Consider the following 18657-nt stretch of genomic DNA (forward strand, 5'->3'; position numbering starts at 1 on the left):
CACACACACACACACACACACACACACACACACACACACACACACACACACACACACACACACACACACACACACACACACACACACACACACACACACACACACTCCTAAGTCACAACAGACGGCGTTATATAGAGGATGAATAAAAACAACATAGGAAGGAAACCAAAGCACAGAGAAGGAAAGTAATCCAGTAGGGCATGCCATAAATTTGGTGCTTAGTGTCAGAGGGTGAAGGCAGTTTGATGCATTTCAACTCAAATTACATCTTACGTACAAATTGGATAAGGCTCGGAGGCACAGGGGCTAAAAAAAGCAGCCTGTAATCCAATAAACGTGAGGCAGACGGGGAATATAGATATTTGTTTTATCAGCGTGTTTTTATCAGTGTCCTTACTCCAAGGTGCCTTCCTGGGCACCGCACCTGGTTTCATCCAGCTGAGATCACATTGTGCAACTCGTGGCAGGAACACTCGTTATCCCGACGTGACCTTTCAAAAAGTGTTTGTGAGTGACTTTGTTAACGCATGTCCATATTTGGGCACTTTATTTTTTTTTCATGATTCATCCGACAACCACCACAACACCATAGCAACACAACACAGTGGCCACATTGTGAAGGTTTTCACTTCTCGGTCCACACAAGGGCAACCAAGGCTACGGCTGTGGAGACAATAATAAAGTGAACAATTTGGGAACGTCACTCATGGACTCTCTGCGCTACAGTTTAATATCCTTAATATCCTGTTGCCAGTCCAGGAATGACAGAGACTTGCTGCGGGCCTCATATTGGATTTGTAGCCAGCCTCGTTTGGCAATTTTCTACTTTGTTACAAACACTGCATACTTGGAACAGAGCCGAGGAGCCCTGGCTGACAAGGATGGCGTTGGATCGATCCAAGGGTCCGAATGTACAGTGGGAGGTACCTCTCTCCTTATCCGACCAATCAGCGATCGGTATGTTGTACGCTTGGCTCGGTGATTTTCCGGAGACGGAGAGAGCCTCATCCCCACTGGACAAACTTTTCCACAGTGGTTGTTGCACTATTGCACAGGGTCGCCATATTTTAAATACTGTGAATTTTTTGTTATTTATTTTTTATTAATCGTGTATAAGAGATACCGAAATTTCTAGAAGACCCCACATTTTACTTGTTATCTATTCAGTATTTAATAGTGTAACATCTGATGTGTATATATATTTTGTATACAGCGCTAATATTTTAACGTCTTTATTGTTCACCCACTTTGGCGATGTAAATGATTGTTTCCAATAAAGCTTTTTCTAAATTGAATTGAAAGGCACCGCCCACCGTACACTCGGACCCTGGGATCAATCCAAACCACTACTCAAGGATGCCCCTGCAGGCCCAGTTGTCATGGCATCCACCAAGTGGCGCTTTGGATCCGAGGAGGATCAGATTACAGTCCGCCCCGTTCTGCCGCTACTGTTGTCTATCCGTAATGCGTGCGCCGTTAGATGAAGGGACGACGGGGCGCAGGGCAGTCCGTGTGGAACTAAGGGCCACTTCCAAGTAAGTTTACCTCCGTTTAGACTGGTTATGCCCACGGGAAGGTTGTCGGGATATGGCCTAGTGGTGTGGTGATCTCAGACTAGCGTGGATTAGTGCAGCGAATCCATATACGATCGGCTGTTGTCAAATAAAGACGGCGACTGTGCGCAAAACGCGGCCGTCTCCAACCAGAAACGCGAAAAATAGGGATTTAAGTGTATATAGTTTTGGTTTTTCATACTGTTGCTTGTGAGCAGCATGTGCTTTCGGTTCCGATCTGATACCACATCGGCCAACTTGTTGATCGCCTGTTGCTCCTTCTTGCTCCAGGGATGCGAGAGGAGGAGGAGCCGAGGAAAGCGGATTTGTCCCTAGTGTCTGTCTGCATGCTCTTGCTCTCACAACAATATACATGCGTGAGCTCAAATTGAGGACCGACGGACTAAAAACCGTCCACTACATCATTAGTGCAAAGTGCATGTTGATTTAATGTTTTAATAGAGCAGTTATTAGATGATCATGATCCGTCTGGTTAAGACCAGGTGGTGTCAGGACTGGACTGGGAGCACCTTTACTATGAGCCAGTGGTTCGGGATCAGTGAGCCTGCTGAGAAAGCAGAGCTTGAAGTGTATGGTCGACATGAAAAAACTATTTTCCAAAACAGTCCCAGTCCCCTGTGTCATCTTATGTTTATTTCCGCTAAGATTCCGTGTGGTTTGAATCAACAACGCGAGGCAATTATTCATTTAGTGACGAGTTTGGCTACAGTTAGAATGTCAACTATTTTAAAAGCATTGTATATAGTGGGAACTATTAAATTCGTGTCATTGGAGGTTGAGTTAGGGTTTATGTTGCTTATAAACATGCAATTACACTGTGGGCCTGCAATACCGTTAGAATAATAGTTTTGCTCATCACAAACATTATCAACTGGGAGATTTATTTTGCCACAACAGTGGATAATTGACAATGTGGGTCTTGTGTAGGTCTAACTTTAGGAGAGGAAATTACTATAAATAGATCAGGTACACGCAATGCCTCCATCCCAAATTAAACTCGAAAAAGAAAAAACAACAACTCTTAAACCAAAAAGGCATCTTTTTTAAATGGTTCATACAAAAAGCTCGGCAATGATGTTCTTTCTTGTTAAGCTCGGATACACTTGAATCCATAACAGCGGGATTTGATCTTAGCTGATCTATGAACCTTTTAATGTTATCTATTAAAAAACATGAAGTAGGCGGTATAGGCTTGTTGACATTCAGGCTCCTTGATGTTTCGCACAGATTAACATCTTATCTCTCATTGGCCTTTATGGAAACACTGTACTGTTTTAGTCGTAGTAACCAGGCCTCTTCTCTCGCTGTGCTCCGGCCGAGTGAATTCAAGCCGATGCCATTCACTGCGTCTCAGATAGAGCTTCCATTCTGCCTTTTGACACCTGTTGCCTTCTGCGTACAATGATGTCTCAAGTGTTTGGGGTTGGGTGTTTCCCCCCAAAAAAAGGGTCAACTATGAACAAGGAGGGTTCTGTTCAAGGCCAAGACCTTACCTGTTTATGGACAAGAACAGAATTACATCTGATCAATTCAATGACGTGAATACATCCAAATGATGTTAACACAATTCTGGCTGAATTCCCATACCCTAACAGTCCATACGGCTAACTAGCAGAGTGTCGAGGCGCACAAGCGATGTGATGCATGTGCGAAAGTCACAGCGGAAAGCCATTTGAATCGAGTTCCAGCCGTGTTAATCCATCACCATAAGAGCCTTAAGTCATATATAAACACGGTAGATATATAGGGTCTGGAAGGAGCTGTAGCATGTCACCGGTAATAGCCAGGCTTGTGTAAGCTACTATCGTTGGTGCTCCTTGAACTTATTCTACAGCTCTCGGCCAATCGGAACATCTCTGGGATATTCAGGTGGAACAAGCCTGCAGATAATAAAAACATGGAGCCCGGAAAAGAAAAGCGAAAGGGGTACATTTCCCGCGATGACCTTTTCAGGAATGGATATTTTATTTCAGCACTTGAGAGCTCTACACCGCCCTAAATCTGATACGATTCAGGGAGGCGACCCACCTGAGTTCACGGTTAAGTGCACACACTGTGCGCGTTTCACAATTATTAAGTCAGTCTGTGGTGCCGATTTCCTCAGTTTTACGTTCTGCGTTCTCCTAACATAATAATAAAACCCTACGTGTTTCGGTCCAGGTACTGGACACACAGCACTGAAGCGGCCCTTTGAAGCTGAACGAGTGTGTGTGGCCCCCTGAAGTCCGACATGATTGAAACAATAGGTAAGTCGACTGTTTCTTTGTTCCTGTGCGGCCATTTCGTTAAGTAAACAAAAGGTTTCCCTTGTTCGCCCACCACAATACATACCGGCTCCTGCGACAAAAGGGGTTTAATCAAACCATCTGTATAGGAGGAGGGTGGAGGTGGAAACGTCTCCCTTGCGTGGCTGGGTTATTAGTCACCTTGACCTAATCAGCCCTGGTCCGTTTAAAAAGGGCCCTGGCCCTAATGTTATCACCTCTAAGCTTCTGCTGCGTCGCAAGAGAGCACCGGGTCTCACGCACGCGAGGGCACATGCATGACTGGACACACACAGACGCACACAACCTGACCACGCACACACAATGCATGAGTGCACACACACGCAGAGGATGAATGTGAACACACACACACACACACACAGACACCCAAACACAACCTGACCACGCACACACAATGCATGAGTGCACACACACGCAGAGGATGAATGTGAACACACACACACACACAGACACCCAAACACAACCTGACCACGCACACACAATGCATGAGTGCACACACACGCAGAGGATGAATGTGAACACACACAGACACCCAAACACAACCTGACCACGCACCCACACACACACAACCTGACCACGCACACACACTTTTCGCCTCAGCCGAGGGTGAACTGGGTCAACAGAAGGGCAATGAATGACCGACAGCAGTGTGTGTGCATATAAGGGCTTTGACTTTGGCCCAAAAATCACATTCAAAGTTCGTTTGTTTATTAATATTAATATTCGAATATATTCGAATATTTATTAATAATATTTTGCCCATTAAATGCCTTCAGTAAGACCTGGATTGGGCTTCGCAAGGTTTGTTTACCGGCGTTGCTATGGTTACCGGTCTTTATTAGGTTTCTAATAAATCGCTGTCTAATCAATACTTCATTCACTGCCTCTTCCGTGGTCATTACAATATTATGAACAGACTGCGTAGGGTTCTCCGACGTCTCTCCCTCTCGGCCTGCCCATAACAGGTTTGAATATTAAGGGCTGCCTAGTATTCGTTCGAATATTGATTGATTTTTTGATATTCGAATTATATTCGAACCACGAAGTTCGGAGTCAATGCCCTAGTGCATATGCATGTGCAATGCATGTGTGTGTGTGCCTGTCGCAGTAGCAGGGCACCGACAACCTTGTTTTCCGGCCCGTCACTTCAGCCCGTCCTCGTTCTCCCATGCACCAAACTAATAGGAGGACCTAAGCAGACTTGGACCCCCCCCCCCCCCCCCGCCGGGCCCATTAGGTGGGAGTCACAGTCGCTGGACGTCACAGAGCTCGGGGACCCAGGTCCGAGCCCGAGACGCTCCGTGGCACACCCCGGCTAAAAAGCCCCGTCCGCCGAGATGGGCGAGCACGGGGGACTCAAAGTGGTTTGGTTGCGGAGCTTATTCAGGGCAGGCAAAAAAAAAAACGCAGACGGCTCTATTCCTCCCCACTAAAGCCCCTTTTACGGCCCCCCGAGTGAGTCCCTCCGTGGGCCACCGAAAGCACAGCAAAACAAGAAGGGAGCGTTGGAGGTTTTTTGTGCGCGTCGAACATACTCGTTTGTTCTCGGCCCGCGTTGGCTTTCGCTTGCTTTCCGGTGCATCACTGGCAGCCGCGCTAGGCCGATAGCTCAAGCCCTGCTTAGGAGCACCCAAGCAGCGCAAAGCCCACAGGTGGAAGCGGGCATTGGCTGCCGTGTGTGATGTGTGTGTATGTGTATGTGTGCGTGCGTTTGTGTTTCTGTGTATGTGTGCGTGCGTTTGTGTTTCTGTGTTTGTGTGCGTGTTTCTTTGAGCGTGCGTGCGTGCGCATGTGTGTGCGTACGGATTTCTGTGTGTGTCGGTTTCTGTGTGTGTCTGCGTTACTGTGTGTGTATGTGCGTTTGTGTGTCTTGTCTGTGTTTGTGTGTCTCACTCTCTCTGCCTCCCTCCGTCTCCCTGCACTCTAAAATCCTTTTCATACACTCTTCTCGCTCCCCTTGGCCGAAACAGAGCAGTGTATGTGTGGGTGTATACATACATAGGTATGTATTTTTATTCTCAGCAGAGTTAAACAGACATTAGACACACACAAACGTCAAAGGCCCGCTCGACTACAGCAACACTGACGTACTCTATTAAAACCACACTCCGGGTTAAATCCGTGCGTCGGTCACTCTGTCGTTGACGAATGACTCCAATTCAATCCTCCACCCGACTCTTCGCCTGGTATCCCTCCAGTCCAGTCTCTTTCATCCATCCACACACCCCCACCACCATCCATCACCTCCACCTCCACCTCCAGTTGCCGTCACTGAACTACGGGACTTTTGGCCGATACCCATGATGCCTTGCAGGCCCCGCCGACCGCCAGTTTCTGTCACTGAACTATGTGAACGTTTGGCAGATACCCAGCATGCCTTGCAGGCGGTGGAGCGGCTCCAGGCCCGGCTGCGAGAGCGGGGGGAGGAGAAGCCCACCGAGGAGAAGCTGAGCCTGCTGCGCTCCGTGCTCCAGAGCCCCCTCTTCCACCAGATCCTGGCCCTGCAGAAGACCGTCCAGCAGGCCAAGGACCAGGTAGGCCGGCCTGGCAGTGTGTGTGTCTACCGTGTTGCTGCGGCGGCGAGACGTGGTTCATCCCCACGGGGGGAAACTGGCGGGTCGCGGCAAGTGAGGAAATACAGGATTTTAAAGTAGTCACAAACGGATAGCGCAAATTCAAAACATTTAAAAGGAAAACTGCTGAGTGCAGACACTGCCTTCCCACAGATATTCCCAGCCCACAACCCCCCACCACACATCTCCCCCCCCCCCCCCCCTCACCAAGCCCTACCGCGTCCAACCACCCAGACACACACAGACAAACACACACACACACAAAGTGGTTTGGTTGGAAATCAAATCCCCTACTCTTAAACGACTTGTTATATGGACTAGGGCCAGAATCCACTGAGCCCTCTTTGATAATCAAGACACTGGTTTTAGTGCGCATATTTTTACAGCGCAGCCAATCACCACCGACGTATCACGTAGGCACTGCCTCACGGAACCACAATTTCAAGCGGTTGTTCTTCTCTTGCTGGTTATGAGACAACCGCCCGCGTGGCTCGTTCAAACATCAGACGCAATCAACGTGTGCAAGGTGTCGGCGGCTATGCTAATCAAAGAGACGTACCAGACACAGTGCTTGTAGCTCACTGTAGCGCACAGCCCTTGTTAGCCCGAGCTAGCTAAACAGACGAGAGCTAGTCATGTTTAATATAAGTCAAGCATCCAGGGTTCACTTCAGTTCTAGTGTAAGCTGCAAATGTTAAGTTGCGGTGTACATTTTCTCTTCAGGGCATACTCTGAACCATAAATCTTCATGCTGAGCTCAGAATCAGGCAGAGAGACGCTCAGAGAGGCATACATCTTATCGTTGGAGTTGGGTTGCACAGACAAAGCGACGTGATGGACAAAGAGGATTATGATTCATAATGATTTCCTTTCATCGAGTAATAACTAAAGAGTTAGACCGTCGAGCCTTGTGATTCATGAGTTATTGAGTAACGACGGTCCAATATGTTGTAAATGCTGACTATGCGTGTGTATTAAACAAAAAGCAGAGGTCGTACTTTAGTAATTCGTCGTCTTTAATAACAAAATTCCAATAGACTTGAATGTGAAATATAAGCATACAGTCTAGTGTGGTATCAGCGGATTGGCAGATAAGATAATATCCACTCTGAACGTCAGCTATGGAGCTACTGATAACACTAAGCGCTTAGGAATGCAGACCGTGCCGGCCTCAGGAAAGGACGGAAAAATAGAAGGAAAGAAAGATAGAAAAAGTGGAAAGAACGCCTTGTTATTTTTCTACTGTGCCCCGATCTACACGCAGGCCCATAGTGGACGTAATCTCGCACTCGGTACGAAGTACAATCGTTCACGATGAGTACTGACAATTATGTCAAGAGTGGAGCATGAAAGGAAAAGTGTAGGGCACTCTTTTGTGTGTGTGGGGGGGGAGCAGAGTGAAGGCTTCGAGACGCAGAGGGGAAGGTATGCGAGCTATGCGAAGGGAGGCAGGGATGCAGAGCCTGCCTACCTCGAGAGAGAGAGAGAGAGAGAGAGAGAGAGAGAGAGAGAGAGAGAGAGAGAGAGAGAGACTGCCTGCCTACAGAGAGAGAGAGAGAGAGAGAGAGAGAGAGAGAGAGAGAGAGAGAGAGAGAGACTGCCTGCCTACAGAGAGAGAGCGAGAGCGAGAGCGAGAGCGAGAGAGAGAGAGAGAGAGAGAGACTCCCTGGTTGTATCCACCTGTTGTTCAAGCCAGACAGTCTGATTCAAACGCTCAGACATTTCACACCAGCAAACCCAAAGTTGAAGTCGCTCGAGCCCCAGAAGTTGTGTGCTTGTGTGCGTTGTTGTTTTTTTGTGCGGAGTTTAAAATCCGTTCAGTGCCGGGCTGACCTCGTGAGGCAGAACCAATTTGGTAAAGGATGCAGCCGGCTCTGCTTCTCTTTGGAGACATGAGCCAGGCGAGACAAAACCAATACGCTCCCTCCCCCCCCCTCCTCTTCGGTCTGCCGGCGGGGCCCCACCGCGCGCCTCCCGTCGCCATGACGACGGGGCCAGCCCGGGCCAATGGGAGCGCGGCCGCCACCTCCCCCGCGTGAAGTGGGGCAGAAACAATTTCTTTAAAATGTGCAAGAACCACACCGGAACTTTAATCCTCTTAGCCAGACCGCGGCTAACAAAGCCCATGCATGGGGTCCGCATCTTAGCCGCTAAGGCTAGCGTAGCTTAGCCTATACCGCGGCGGCTCCTGTCTGGCCCCGTCTGGGGGTTATTTATAAACATCAAAACTCCAAACGGTTGGAAGAGATGTTAATTAATCACCGCGCGAGGTTACCCGAAAGTTTAAAATGGGTAAAGTGAAATTGACTAAAGAGTGCTCGCTCAACCTGGATATGACTCATCTCAATGAGTAGACATAATAACCATCAGTCCTAATGAGCATATAGCTGTTCCGAATTCACCCCCCCCCCCCCCCCCCCCATCCACCTAATGTAAAGTCATCGGATCAATTAAAACCACAGCGATTCCACTCCATGACGGATGTATTTCATACCTAAAGAGTCTTTGTGTCTGGGAGGATTTGGTGGGCCATAGATCTATCTCACCGCAGCGGCATAAGACACGGTGTGCCAACCCCCTGCCTTGGGAAACACAGCTATCCTCAATATTGTGTGTGTTTGGCATCTGCCCTCAAACCTAGCTTCAATGGGAACATTCTCAGATAAGATAATGAGGGGGGGGGGGCTGGGAGCGGGGGCAGGGGGAGTTCAAACTTTTAATTGTCTCTGATCGGGTATTTTGAAACAATGCCGTTTCCTTTCTAAAGGCATCCTTGGCGAGGTTATCGGGAAATTGTAGAGTGTTGCATGCTCGGAGTGAGATAGACAGGGGGCTTCTATCACAGTTTGGCATTTGTTATGTGGCTGACTCACAAGGGTTTTGTCCTTCACCCTAATATGAATGGTATGAATGGTTAATTGGCTTTTACAGTGCGCTCTTCCGTCCTGTGGTCAACTGGTCACTCACAGCTCTGTTCGATCATTGCGTCACATTCACCCATTCATAAGCACATTCGCACACAGGCCGCGGTGTCAAACATGCAAGGCGACAGCCAGCTCGTCAGGAGCTGTTGGGCGCCTCGCTGTGGGCGACGGGGATCGAACCAGCAACCTTCCAAATGCCGGACAACCGGCATTATTATTATAATTATTTATTATTATTTAGCTAGTTTATCTTTTATTTTTGCTGCTATGTGGCTGTTGAACCAAGCCGTACAATTTTACTATTGTGTCCTTGTTAAATTAAGATGTAATTAAAGTAACTGATTCAGATTCTGATTCTCAAACCGATGATCACCTGACCTGCGTTGCGTAGGACTTCCAGGAAAGCGTCCCGTCCTGTCTCGGCAGAGACCTGACCAACGATGTTGCGGCGGCGAAGCCCAACGGCGTCCATCTTCCCTACTCGGACACCTCCGCCGTCCCGCACGCCAACAGCAACGCCCCCTCCCCGGACGGCTTCGAACAGATCCTCCAAACCATGGCGCAGGTACGACCGCCGCTAAAAGAACGTAAAACAATAAAACACACAGATGAGCTGATGCTATGTGCCTCCTTTGGATTTAAACCGTCCGTTTAAACTGTAACATAATCATCTTTAGGATTATGTTTAAGGGTGTATTCACGGACTTGCCTTGGTTGTTTGGGGCTCTTGCATATGTTTATCTGCATAAGCAGACCAGGGACGCTAAACAAACATTTATACACCAGAGCTGACATCAATATTGGCAGATTATAAACAGCAAACAATCAAAATGTAGTAAGCCTACTGTGGTTCATTGACGCATGGTACAAAGTCTTATGGAGCAGGCGACTGGCCCTGCAGTGTTTGAGAGAGGGAAGCCGCTCTCTGCAGCTGTGCATAATTGACAGTTAATGAAAGTCCTAACCTGTTTCCCTTCTCTCAATCATGTAGCGAAGCCCCCTAGAGGAAATTAGGTGAACAGGTATTTCGTACAGGGTAGTCGTACAGGGAGTTTTGTCTCACGGATCTAAAGCCAGCTGAAGCCCATTTCTCTTTTATCTCTGCAGGTGCATTAACAACAGTTTATGGACGCTCTCCCCAGTTTCACAGACTGAATCTTGCACCGTGCCTGTAGAATACTCCTCTTTGATAACACAAACGAGAGCTTGTCTTAACTTAAACTCCGAAATCCGATAGACATTAACAGACTAGACGCCCGCTTGCTCAGGTCTTGATCTACCGAAAGCATTTTGAAAAGGCTTCCAGCTGCTTTCCCTGGCTTTGATCCTCTATTGAGGTCTGAAGTGTGTGTGGAGGTTTTTAGACGTTCCCATAATGAATGGGAGGCTCGTTCAGAGTTCACCTGGACTCTGCATAGGAGCCCCCCCCACACCCCTCTTACGCTCTAATCGCACGTTGTACCACCTGGCACTTAATGTACGCACTTATGTATGTTGTACGTCCTGGGTCTTAATGTACACACTTATTGTATGTTGTACCACCTGGCACTTAATGTACGCACTTATGTATGTTGTACGTCCTGGGTCTTAATGTACACACTTATTGTATGTTGTACGTCCTGTCTCTTAATGTACACACTTATTGTATGTTGTACGTCCTGACTCTTAATGTACACACTTATTGTATGTTGTACGTCCTGGGTCTTAATGTACACACTTATTGTATGTTGTACGTCCTGACTCTTAATGTACACACTTATTGTATGTTGTACGTCCTGACTCTTTATTGTACACACTTATTGTATGTTGTACCACCTGGCACTTAATGTATGCAGTTATTTGATGTTGTACGTCCAAGCACTTTATAGTACTTAGCATTGTGCCATAGCGTCTTATCCTAGCTATCTTTTATTGTGTACAGGGAAGGGGTTAACCTAACATTTGTAAGTGCTTGGCACTTGGTATCTATGAACATCCTGACTGTACCGACAGCGATATAGTTTTGTTTCTCCTTCTTTCGACAAATGTACTTTTGTAAGTCGCTTTGGATATGCGCGTCCGCTAATCGCCCTGAATGCTGATGATGCACACAGGGCCGTCACGTGACCTACGTGGAGCTCCTGAAGCCCGTGTCGGGGGGCCTGGGCTTCAGCGTGGTGGGCCTGAGGAGCGAGAACCGCGGTGAGCTGGGCATCTTCATCCAGGAGATCCAGCGGGGCAGCGTGGCACACTGGTACGTAGAACCCCTCAACGTTGGCTTCTTTTTGACTTGCTAACGTGTGTCGACGTCGAGAAGTGTAACTGAACAAGGACAGAGGATTAAAAGTAGCGAGAGTGAAGGATTCTTATGAAATTATATTTCTTCCTTTTGAAAACATCTCAAAGAAGCAGATTTTTTCGAATGTGTCTTTTTAAAACATTTAGTAGAAAACATTTTTGTATGTAGCCAAAGAAAGAATTCTCAAGAACGCTCAAGAAGGTTTACAAAGTTATGTTTCTTACTTTTGACAAAGAGGCACAGAAGGAAATTCAAAGGGATTAATTATATTTGAAAATATTGAAATAAGTTCCCTCTTCTCACCCACACAAATCAGACCCAATCCAGTCATAAACTCCTACATTTAATTTTCCTATTAGCCGTTTGTCAGACAGCTTTATCCGAAGTGACGGGCAAATTGCGAAGTACCAAAGCATACAATCGAAAATACAAATTGGAAAATTCCAAGGACTGCACGGGCAATTTTCTAAATGATACCTAGACAGTGCAGAGAAGGTACGGTAATGAATGCTCTTGTCTCCACCGACTCACTTCCTCCCCTCTGCATCCCTCCCTCCCCCCTCCATCCTCCCTCCCCTCTGCATCCCTCCCTCCCCTCTGCATCCCTCCCTCCCCCCTCCATCCTCCCTCCCTACCATGAATTTTCTACCTCCCTTTCCCTCTCCCTTTTCTCCCTCTCTTCCTTCCATCGTCTCTCACCCCTTTCCTCCCCCCTCCTCCCTCCTTCCCATCTACATCCCTCCCTCCCCCCTCCATCCTCCCTCCCTCCCACCCCCCCCTTGTGTCCCATTCCTTTTCTACCTCCCTTTCCTCCCTCCTTCCTTCAATCCTCCCCCCTCCCTCCCATCCTCCCTCCCGTCGCCATAGCGACGGGAAGCTGCGGGAGGCGGACCAGATCCTGGCCATCAACGGCCAGCCGCTGGACCACAGCGTGACCCACCAGCAGGCCATCGGGATCCTGCAGAGGGCCTCGGAGCGCGTCCAGCTCACGGTGGCCCGCGGGCCCATACCCCAGCTGGCCAGCCCGCTGGTGTCCCGGACCCCCTCCGCCGCCAGCACCCTGTCGGCCAACTCCAGCGCGGTACGACTCCCCCGGCCCACCGCCGCCACCCACGACACTCGGTCTGGCTGCCTCGATAATCGCTGAGGTTCATTTGAAACTTTACGGGTGAAACGCGGAGGTGGCGTTATGTTATGTTATGTTTGACATATATCTGGGGTTCATTTAAACTTTACGGGTGAAACGCAGAGGGGGCGTTATGTTATGTTATGTTTGACATATATCTGGGGTTCATTTAAACTTTACGGGTGAAACGCAGAGGGGGCGTTATGTTATGTTATGTTTGACATATATCTGGGGTTCATTTAAACTTTACAGGTGAAACGCAGAGGGGGCGTTATGTTATGTTATGTTTGACATATATCTGAGGTTCATTTAATCTTTACAGGTGAAATGCAGAGGGGGCGTTATGTTACGTTATGTTATGTTTGACATATATCTGAGGTTAATTTAAACTTTACAGGTGAAACGCAGAGGTAGCGTCATGGTATGTTACGTTATGTTATGTTCGACAGATGTCCATCTGAGCTTAACTGATATACCACGATATATATTTCGGACGCACAAACGAAGCCAAGAAAAGCGGACTACAATTTTCTAATTTGGCCTTCAGATGTAGAATTTTCCTTTTTAGTCAAATAAAAGCAAGAGTGCATGTTGAAAGCTGTCTGAAACCTCCGCCAACAAGGGTCAGCTGAGGGGGTTTAAATGTTGAAAATAAGGAACAGGACGAGTTGAGTGGTTGGTGATGGAGTGTCTAAGGCATGCTCGGTTTGAACTCTCGGTGGCCTGAGTCGTCGTCCTAAGAGGTAGCTAATGACGCACTCACGCAAACACAACGCCCACACGAACACAAAACACGCACACGCCAACGCATTGAAATAAGCAGGGTACCGAGCACCTGTGCATGTGATGTAGTGCTCTGTGTTATACACAGAGTAATGCTTATACATATCTGTGCCGCACGCACGCGCACACATGCACAAGCACGCACTCACGCACACACACGCACAAGCGCGCCCTCAACACAGATGCAATCCCCTCCTACGCTGACAGGTGCATGGCGTTTGGCAAAATCGGAGCAAGCAATACTGTGCATGGCTGCCCAAGGGTGACACATCCAGCGCTAATATCAGCAAAACACACGACTAGTGCACACAAGCTGTGCGTGCAACCTGTGCGTCAGAAAATTGGCACATCAGCAGAAAAAAGTAATATGGATAAATTAGCATTTGAATTGTTTTGCTATGCGCGTCATTATTGGTGTTGTTATTGCCATGGCGATGGTAGAGAGCCAAATGCACTAGATCGTTCTACCAAATCGAGCCTTTCTGTAAAAGAAGATTACACATGTAGCTTTGAATATGTTCACCATTAAAAGACGATTAAGGTTTGCATAAAGCCATACCAAAATCATTAACAGTGTCCACATAATATTTTATTAATGGAATTTATGCAATATTACTCAACAGGGACTCAATATTAATATTACTTTCTTTAATGAGACACACCAGTATAAATGGTGTGTCATCTTCATACAAACCGATTCTCGGTTTATTTAACCTTTTGTTAAACACTTTGAAGTGGAAGGGCCCACTCTGCTCTCTCCCCCCCCTCTCTCTCACTCTCTCTCTCACACTGTCCCCCACTGTCTCTCGCCCTCGTAAAGCAGTGGCAGCACATGGAGACCATTGAGCTGGTCAACGACGGCACAGGCCTGGGCTTCGGCATCGTGGGCGGGAAAACCACCGGCGTTATCGTCAAGACGATCCTGCCAGGAGGCGTCGCCGATAAGGTAACTCCTCCCCCTTCATTCCCACTGGCTCTCACAGTACAGCTGTCGTCTCTATAGCAACACTGCACTGGGTTTCCGTCTGTGCCACATATAAAGAGGAAAAGCAGTCACTCAACTGTATTTTAAACATCAAAGTTCAGTTGGATTTATTTCATTCTTTTTAATCATTCACAATATAACATCTTCTCTACCCATGACCTATCCTATCGTTGATTCAGTTTAATTCAGTTTTATCGTTGCATCTTCATTTATACAGTTACTTTTATTCATACTTCTACATGAACTCCATTTCCGTGGCACTGACTTACGTGTTGAGCCGTTTTATTTGATTTTATCTTTGTGGATTAAATCATCACCCACTCAATTTCGAGGCATATTAAAAAATGCCAAGTGGAATAAAATCTGAGCTTGTTTTTGGCAATTGTCTTCAGTGAAACATTCAAGGAGATGGAGTGGGAGCCAAACTAGTGACACAACGATTCAGGCTGAACATGTGTCAGCTCGCACACACACAGTGTTTATACCAACGGATGGGAAGCAATGTATTAATGTAGGCTTATTCCACAAGACTGGATTCCACATGATCCTCGTCATCCGCAAAACTAGTTTGAATTGGAACTGAAAGTGAAGTACTTCAGTGAGGCAATAAGGCTAGGCACTTTATTTTAGAAGCATTGTTTCATAATTGTTTAATTTATCTTTACATCCCGAGAGCAATCGATTAAATGATCTGACCAAAAAAATTAAGAAATTAGGTTTTTGTTGCTGCCGCAGACTTCCAAAACTTTAATTTAAATGTTGAGATGGCCTACCTTTCTGTCTACCTACCTACCTACCTACCTACCTACCTACCTACCTACCTAGTTAGGTAGGTAGGTAGGTAGGTAGCTACAATTGATGGTAGGTAGGTTGATGGACAGACTACAGACTACTACAGGTAGACCTCCTACCTACCTGTAGGTAGGTAGGAGGTCTGGTAGCCCGTAGGCTATCTAAGCGCTCTCTGCCCCGTCACCCATTGCCATGACCGCAGTCTCCCACAAGGCTAGGCAGAGCTACTGCTAAAGCCCTCAGGCTAGTCCCATGTTTTGGGGGAGGGGCTCGGAGGGAGGCCTGGAGACAGGTGTGGGATCTCTTCGGTTGGATTCTTTCAGTATCTCGCTCCACTCTGGCCTGTTTCTCACAAACCGCCCTACCCTGGAGGTCGGATTAAAGCCAGCTTCCTGTTGGCAGCTCCAAAGCCCTCGGACGATACGTCCAAGCTAAAGGTGATTACCCAGAAAAGAGAAAGTCATTTGGTGAAACGAATGCCTCAGGAGGAAGGGGAGGGGGGCAGGGTAGGGGGGGGGAGGGGGGGGAGGAGGAAGTATTTGAGGTCAAAGCCGTGCCTCGCTGGTTGCTAGCGGCGGTACCAGCTGCAGCGTGTTCCCGTGGTGCTGAGGCAGCTCAGCATGTAATAGAGTGAGGTCTAGACGCTCCCCACAGCCCCGTGTGATGGAGCGGGGGGCCCGCGCTATTCCTCTGATGGCAAAGATGTTCAGCGTGGAGGAACGCTGTTGTGGGAGGATCGGGGGTATATTTAGCACATTAATGTGCAGAGCCCTCCCCCCCCGAAAAAAAAAGCCAGCGTGTGTGTGTGTGCGCGTGTGTGTGCGCGTGCGCGACGCAGAAATGCCCTTCACATCGCCGAGTGGTTGCCGTGGCGACGTTCACACTGTTCCCCGGCAGCAGTCCCAACCGCAAGCCCTGCTCGGTCTCCCGCCCCTCTCTCTCCCCCCCCCCCCCCCCCACCCCACCCCACCCCCCCCACCCCCGCTCCCACAACCCCTCCACACGACCCACCCGACCTGCACCAACTCCCCCAACACACAATCCCTACCAATACCCCCCCCAAACTCCCCCAACCCCCCCGACACACAACTCACCCCCCCATTCCCCTCTCCCCCCCCCCTCCCCCCCAGGACGGCCGGCTCCACAGCGGGGACCACATCCTGCGGATCGGGGACACCGACCTGCAGGGCATGGGCAGCGACCAGGTGGCCCAGGTGCTGCGGCAGTGTGGGAACCGGGTGCGGCTGGTGGTCACCAGGGGCCCCGCGGAGGAGGGGGGCCCCGCCGCCGCCCCCGTCTCCCTCCCCACCGTCACCGAGCAACAGGTGGGTCCCCCCCCCCCCCGCCCCCTCTCAGAGGGGGGTTCTGTCCCCGCGGCAACGGTGCGAAGCGCTCGAAGCTTAAAGATGACATCACCCACAGATGAGATGATGACGTCACACGCAAATGAGACGATGACATCACACTGAAATGAGATGATGACATCACACACAAATAAGACAATGACATCACTCACAAATTAGATGATGACATCACTCACAAATGAGATGATGACATCACTCACAAATGAGATGATGACATCACACACAAATGAGATGAGGACATCACTCACAAATGAGACGATGACATCACACACAAATGAGATGATGACATCATACACAAATGAGATGATGACATCACACACAAATGAGAAGATGACATCACTCACAAATGAGAAGATGACATCACTCACAAATGAGAAGACGACATCACTCAAAAATGAGAAGATGACATCACACACAGATGAGAAGATGACATCCCACGTAAATGAGAGGCATTTACATTTACATTCAGGGAATTTAGCAGACGCTTTTATCAAAAGGGTCTTACAATAAGTACATTTCTCAGAATAAAGAGAAACAACAATATATATTGCTTCGGTTCAATAAGGATGTTCATAGAAACAATTGCCAAGCACTCACAATCACTAGATTAACCCCTTCCCCATAAACAACAGAGATAGCTGGGATAAGAGGCTACACGATACTAAGTACTATTTTTAAGTGCAAGGACGTACAGCATACAATAAGTGCGTACATTAAGTGCCAGGATGTACCAACACTCAATAGGTGCGTACATTAAGTACCAGGACATACAGCATACAATAAGTGCTTACATTAAATGCAAGGACGTACAATACAAAATAAGTGCTTACATTAAGTGGGCTGGGGGGGGGGGGGGGGGGGTTAAGGTGGAGGCTATGCAGGATCTAGGTGAACTCAGAAGCCCCCTGGCCCTTTCATGGAACACAGACCAAGGCCGTCCATACTTGCGTCAGGCACAGAGCTCTGCGAGGGAGCCGGTGAGGATCGCCTGCCGCCGGCTCTGCGCTCCCCCTTTTTCAAAGAGCAAATTGCAGCAGCCCGGCCCCTGGCCCGCCCGCTGATAAACACAGATTCCCCGGCTCTTATCGACACTCTCTCCGCTATATGCGCCTGAACGCCTTTCAATGGCCCTTTTGAAATACAGCCGCTTTTATCGGTGTCGCACACTTTTTTTTTTTTGTTGCCGTTTATTTTTCGGTCGGCGGTTGTGTGTTCTGAGTGCACATTAATCACAGTATTCACAGGCGGAGTACACAACAGTTCAACACATTTCTGTCTCCTCTTGGGCCTTTGGGGCGCCCTCACTGCCCCTACCTACATGTTCACCTTTTGTCTTATCGTATTTTGACGAGAGAGCTACACACCGAACAGCGGTCATTGTCGTGCTATCGCTTGTCGGGAGGCGGAGGCTCGGAAACCGGGCGTCGACACCGACTGTCACTTAACGGGCGTTCTCCTCCGTGTGTTCACCCTCCTGCAGGGCTCAGGGGACGAAGAGGAGGAGGCGGACGCCTTCGACGTCAGCCTCGCCAAGAACGCCCACGGCCTGGGCATCACCATCGCCGGCTACGTGGCGGACAAGAACCTGGGTGAGAGCTCAGGGCACAAAGTGTGTCGCCGCGTCGACGCGCCGTCACGACGACCCGTTATCCTGTGTGTTTGTTGCCGTTAGACACGGGGATGGCCGTACGTACGTCACGAGGACGGCTTTCTCATGCGGTGACGCGTTTCTCGGGGCCGGCTTAGCTCAGTAGGTAGAGGATGTAACCGGAAGGATGCTAGTTGGATCCCCGGCTCCCCCTAGCTGGGTGTCGAGGTGTCCCTGAGGAAGACGCCTCACCCTAACCGCCCCCTGACGAGCTTGGAGTCACCTTGCATGGCTGACTCCGCCGTCGGTGTGTGAACGAACGGGTGAATGTGAGGGCGATTTTGTAAAGCGCTTTCGGTGGCCAGTGGCTGGAAAAGCACTGTAT

The 18657-nt window shown here is 48.7% G+C and overlaps 1 protein-coding gene and 1 long non-coding RNA gene across 12 annotated transcripts in view; one reads left to right on the forward strand and one right to left on the reverse strand.

Annotated features, from left to right (window-relative positions):
• Positions 1-1367: 1367 nt before the first annotated feature.
• Positions 1368-18657, forward strand: part of LOC130369749 (multiple PDZ domain protein) — a 66496-nt gene continuing 49206 nt past the window's right edge. For 6 of the 11 annotated variants that reach the window (XR_008892890.1, XM_056575275.1, XM_056575273.1 and 3 more), the window contains exons 1-9: positions 1368-1535; positions 3735-3820; positions 6224-6393; positions 9748-9921; positions 11450-11589; positions 12502-12715; positions 14364-14489; positions 16451-16645; positions 18165-18273. Coding sequence is in view for 10 of the 11 variants with exons in the window: in XM_056575275.1 (XP_056431250.1) it covers positions 3805-3820; positions 6224-6393; positions 9748-9921; positions 11450-11589; positions 12502-12715; positions 14364-14489; positions 16451-16645; positions 18165-18273 (1144 nt within the window). In the remaining variant the exon portion in view is untranslated. The remainder of the gene's footprint in view (positions 1536-3734; positions 3821-6223; positions 6394-9747; positions 9922-11449; positions 11590-12501; positions 12716-14363; positions 14490-16450; positions 16646-18164; positions 18274-18657) is intronic. The other 5 variants (XM_056575274.1, XM_056575276.1, XM_056575268.1 and 2 more) reach the window with 4 other exon arrangements.
• LOC130369774 (uncharacterized) lies at positions 2271-10318 on the reverse strand. Its single transcript, XR_008892900.1, has 3 exons — positions 10202-10318; positions 9735-9933; positions 2271-3067 (listed from the first exon to the last, which is right to left on the reverse strand). It is a non-coding gene; the product is annotated as an uncharacterized LOC130369774 (long non-coding RNA).

The sequence above is a fragment of the Gadus chalcogrammus genome, chromosome 17, assembly GCF_026213295.1.
Source record: "Gadus chalcogrammus isolate NIFS_2021 chromosome 17, NIFS_Gcha_1.0, whole genome shotgun sequence".
NCBI lineage: Eukaryota > Metazoa > Chordata > Actinopteri > Gadiformes > Gadidae > Gadus > Gadus chalcogrammus.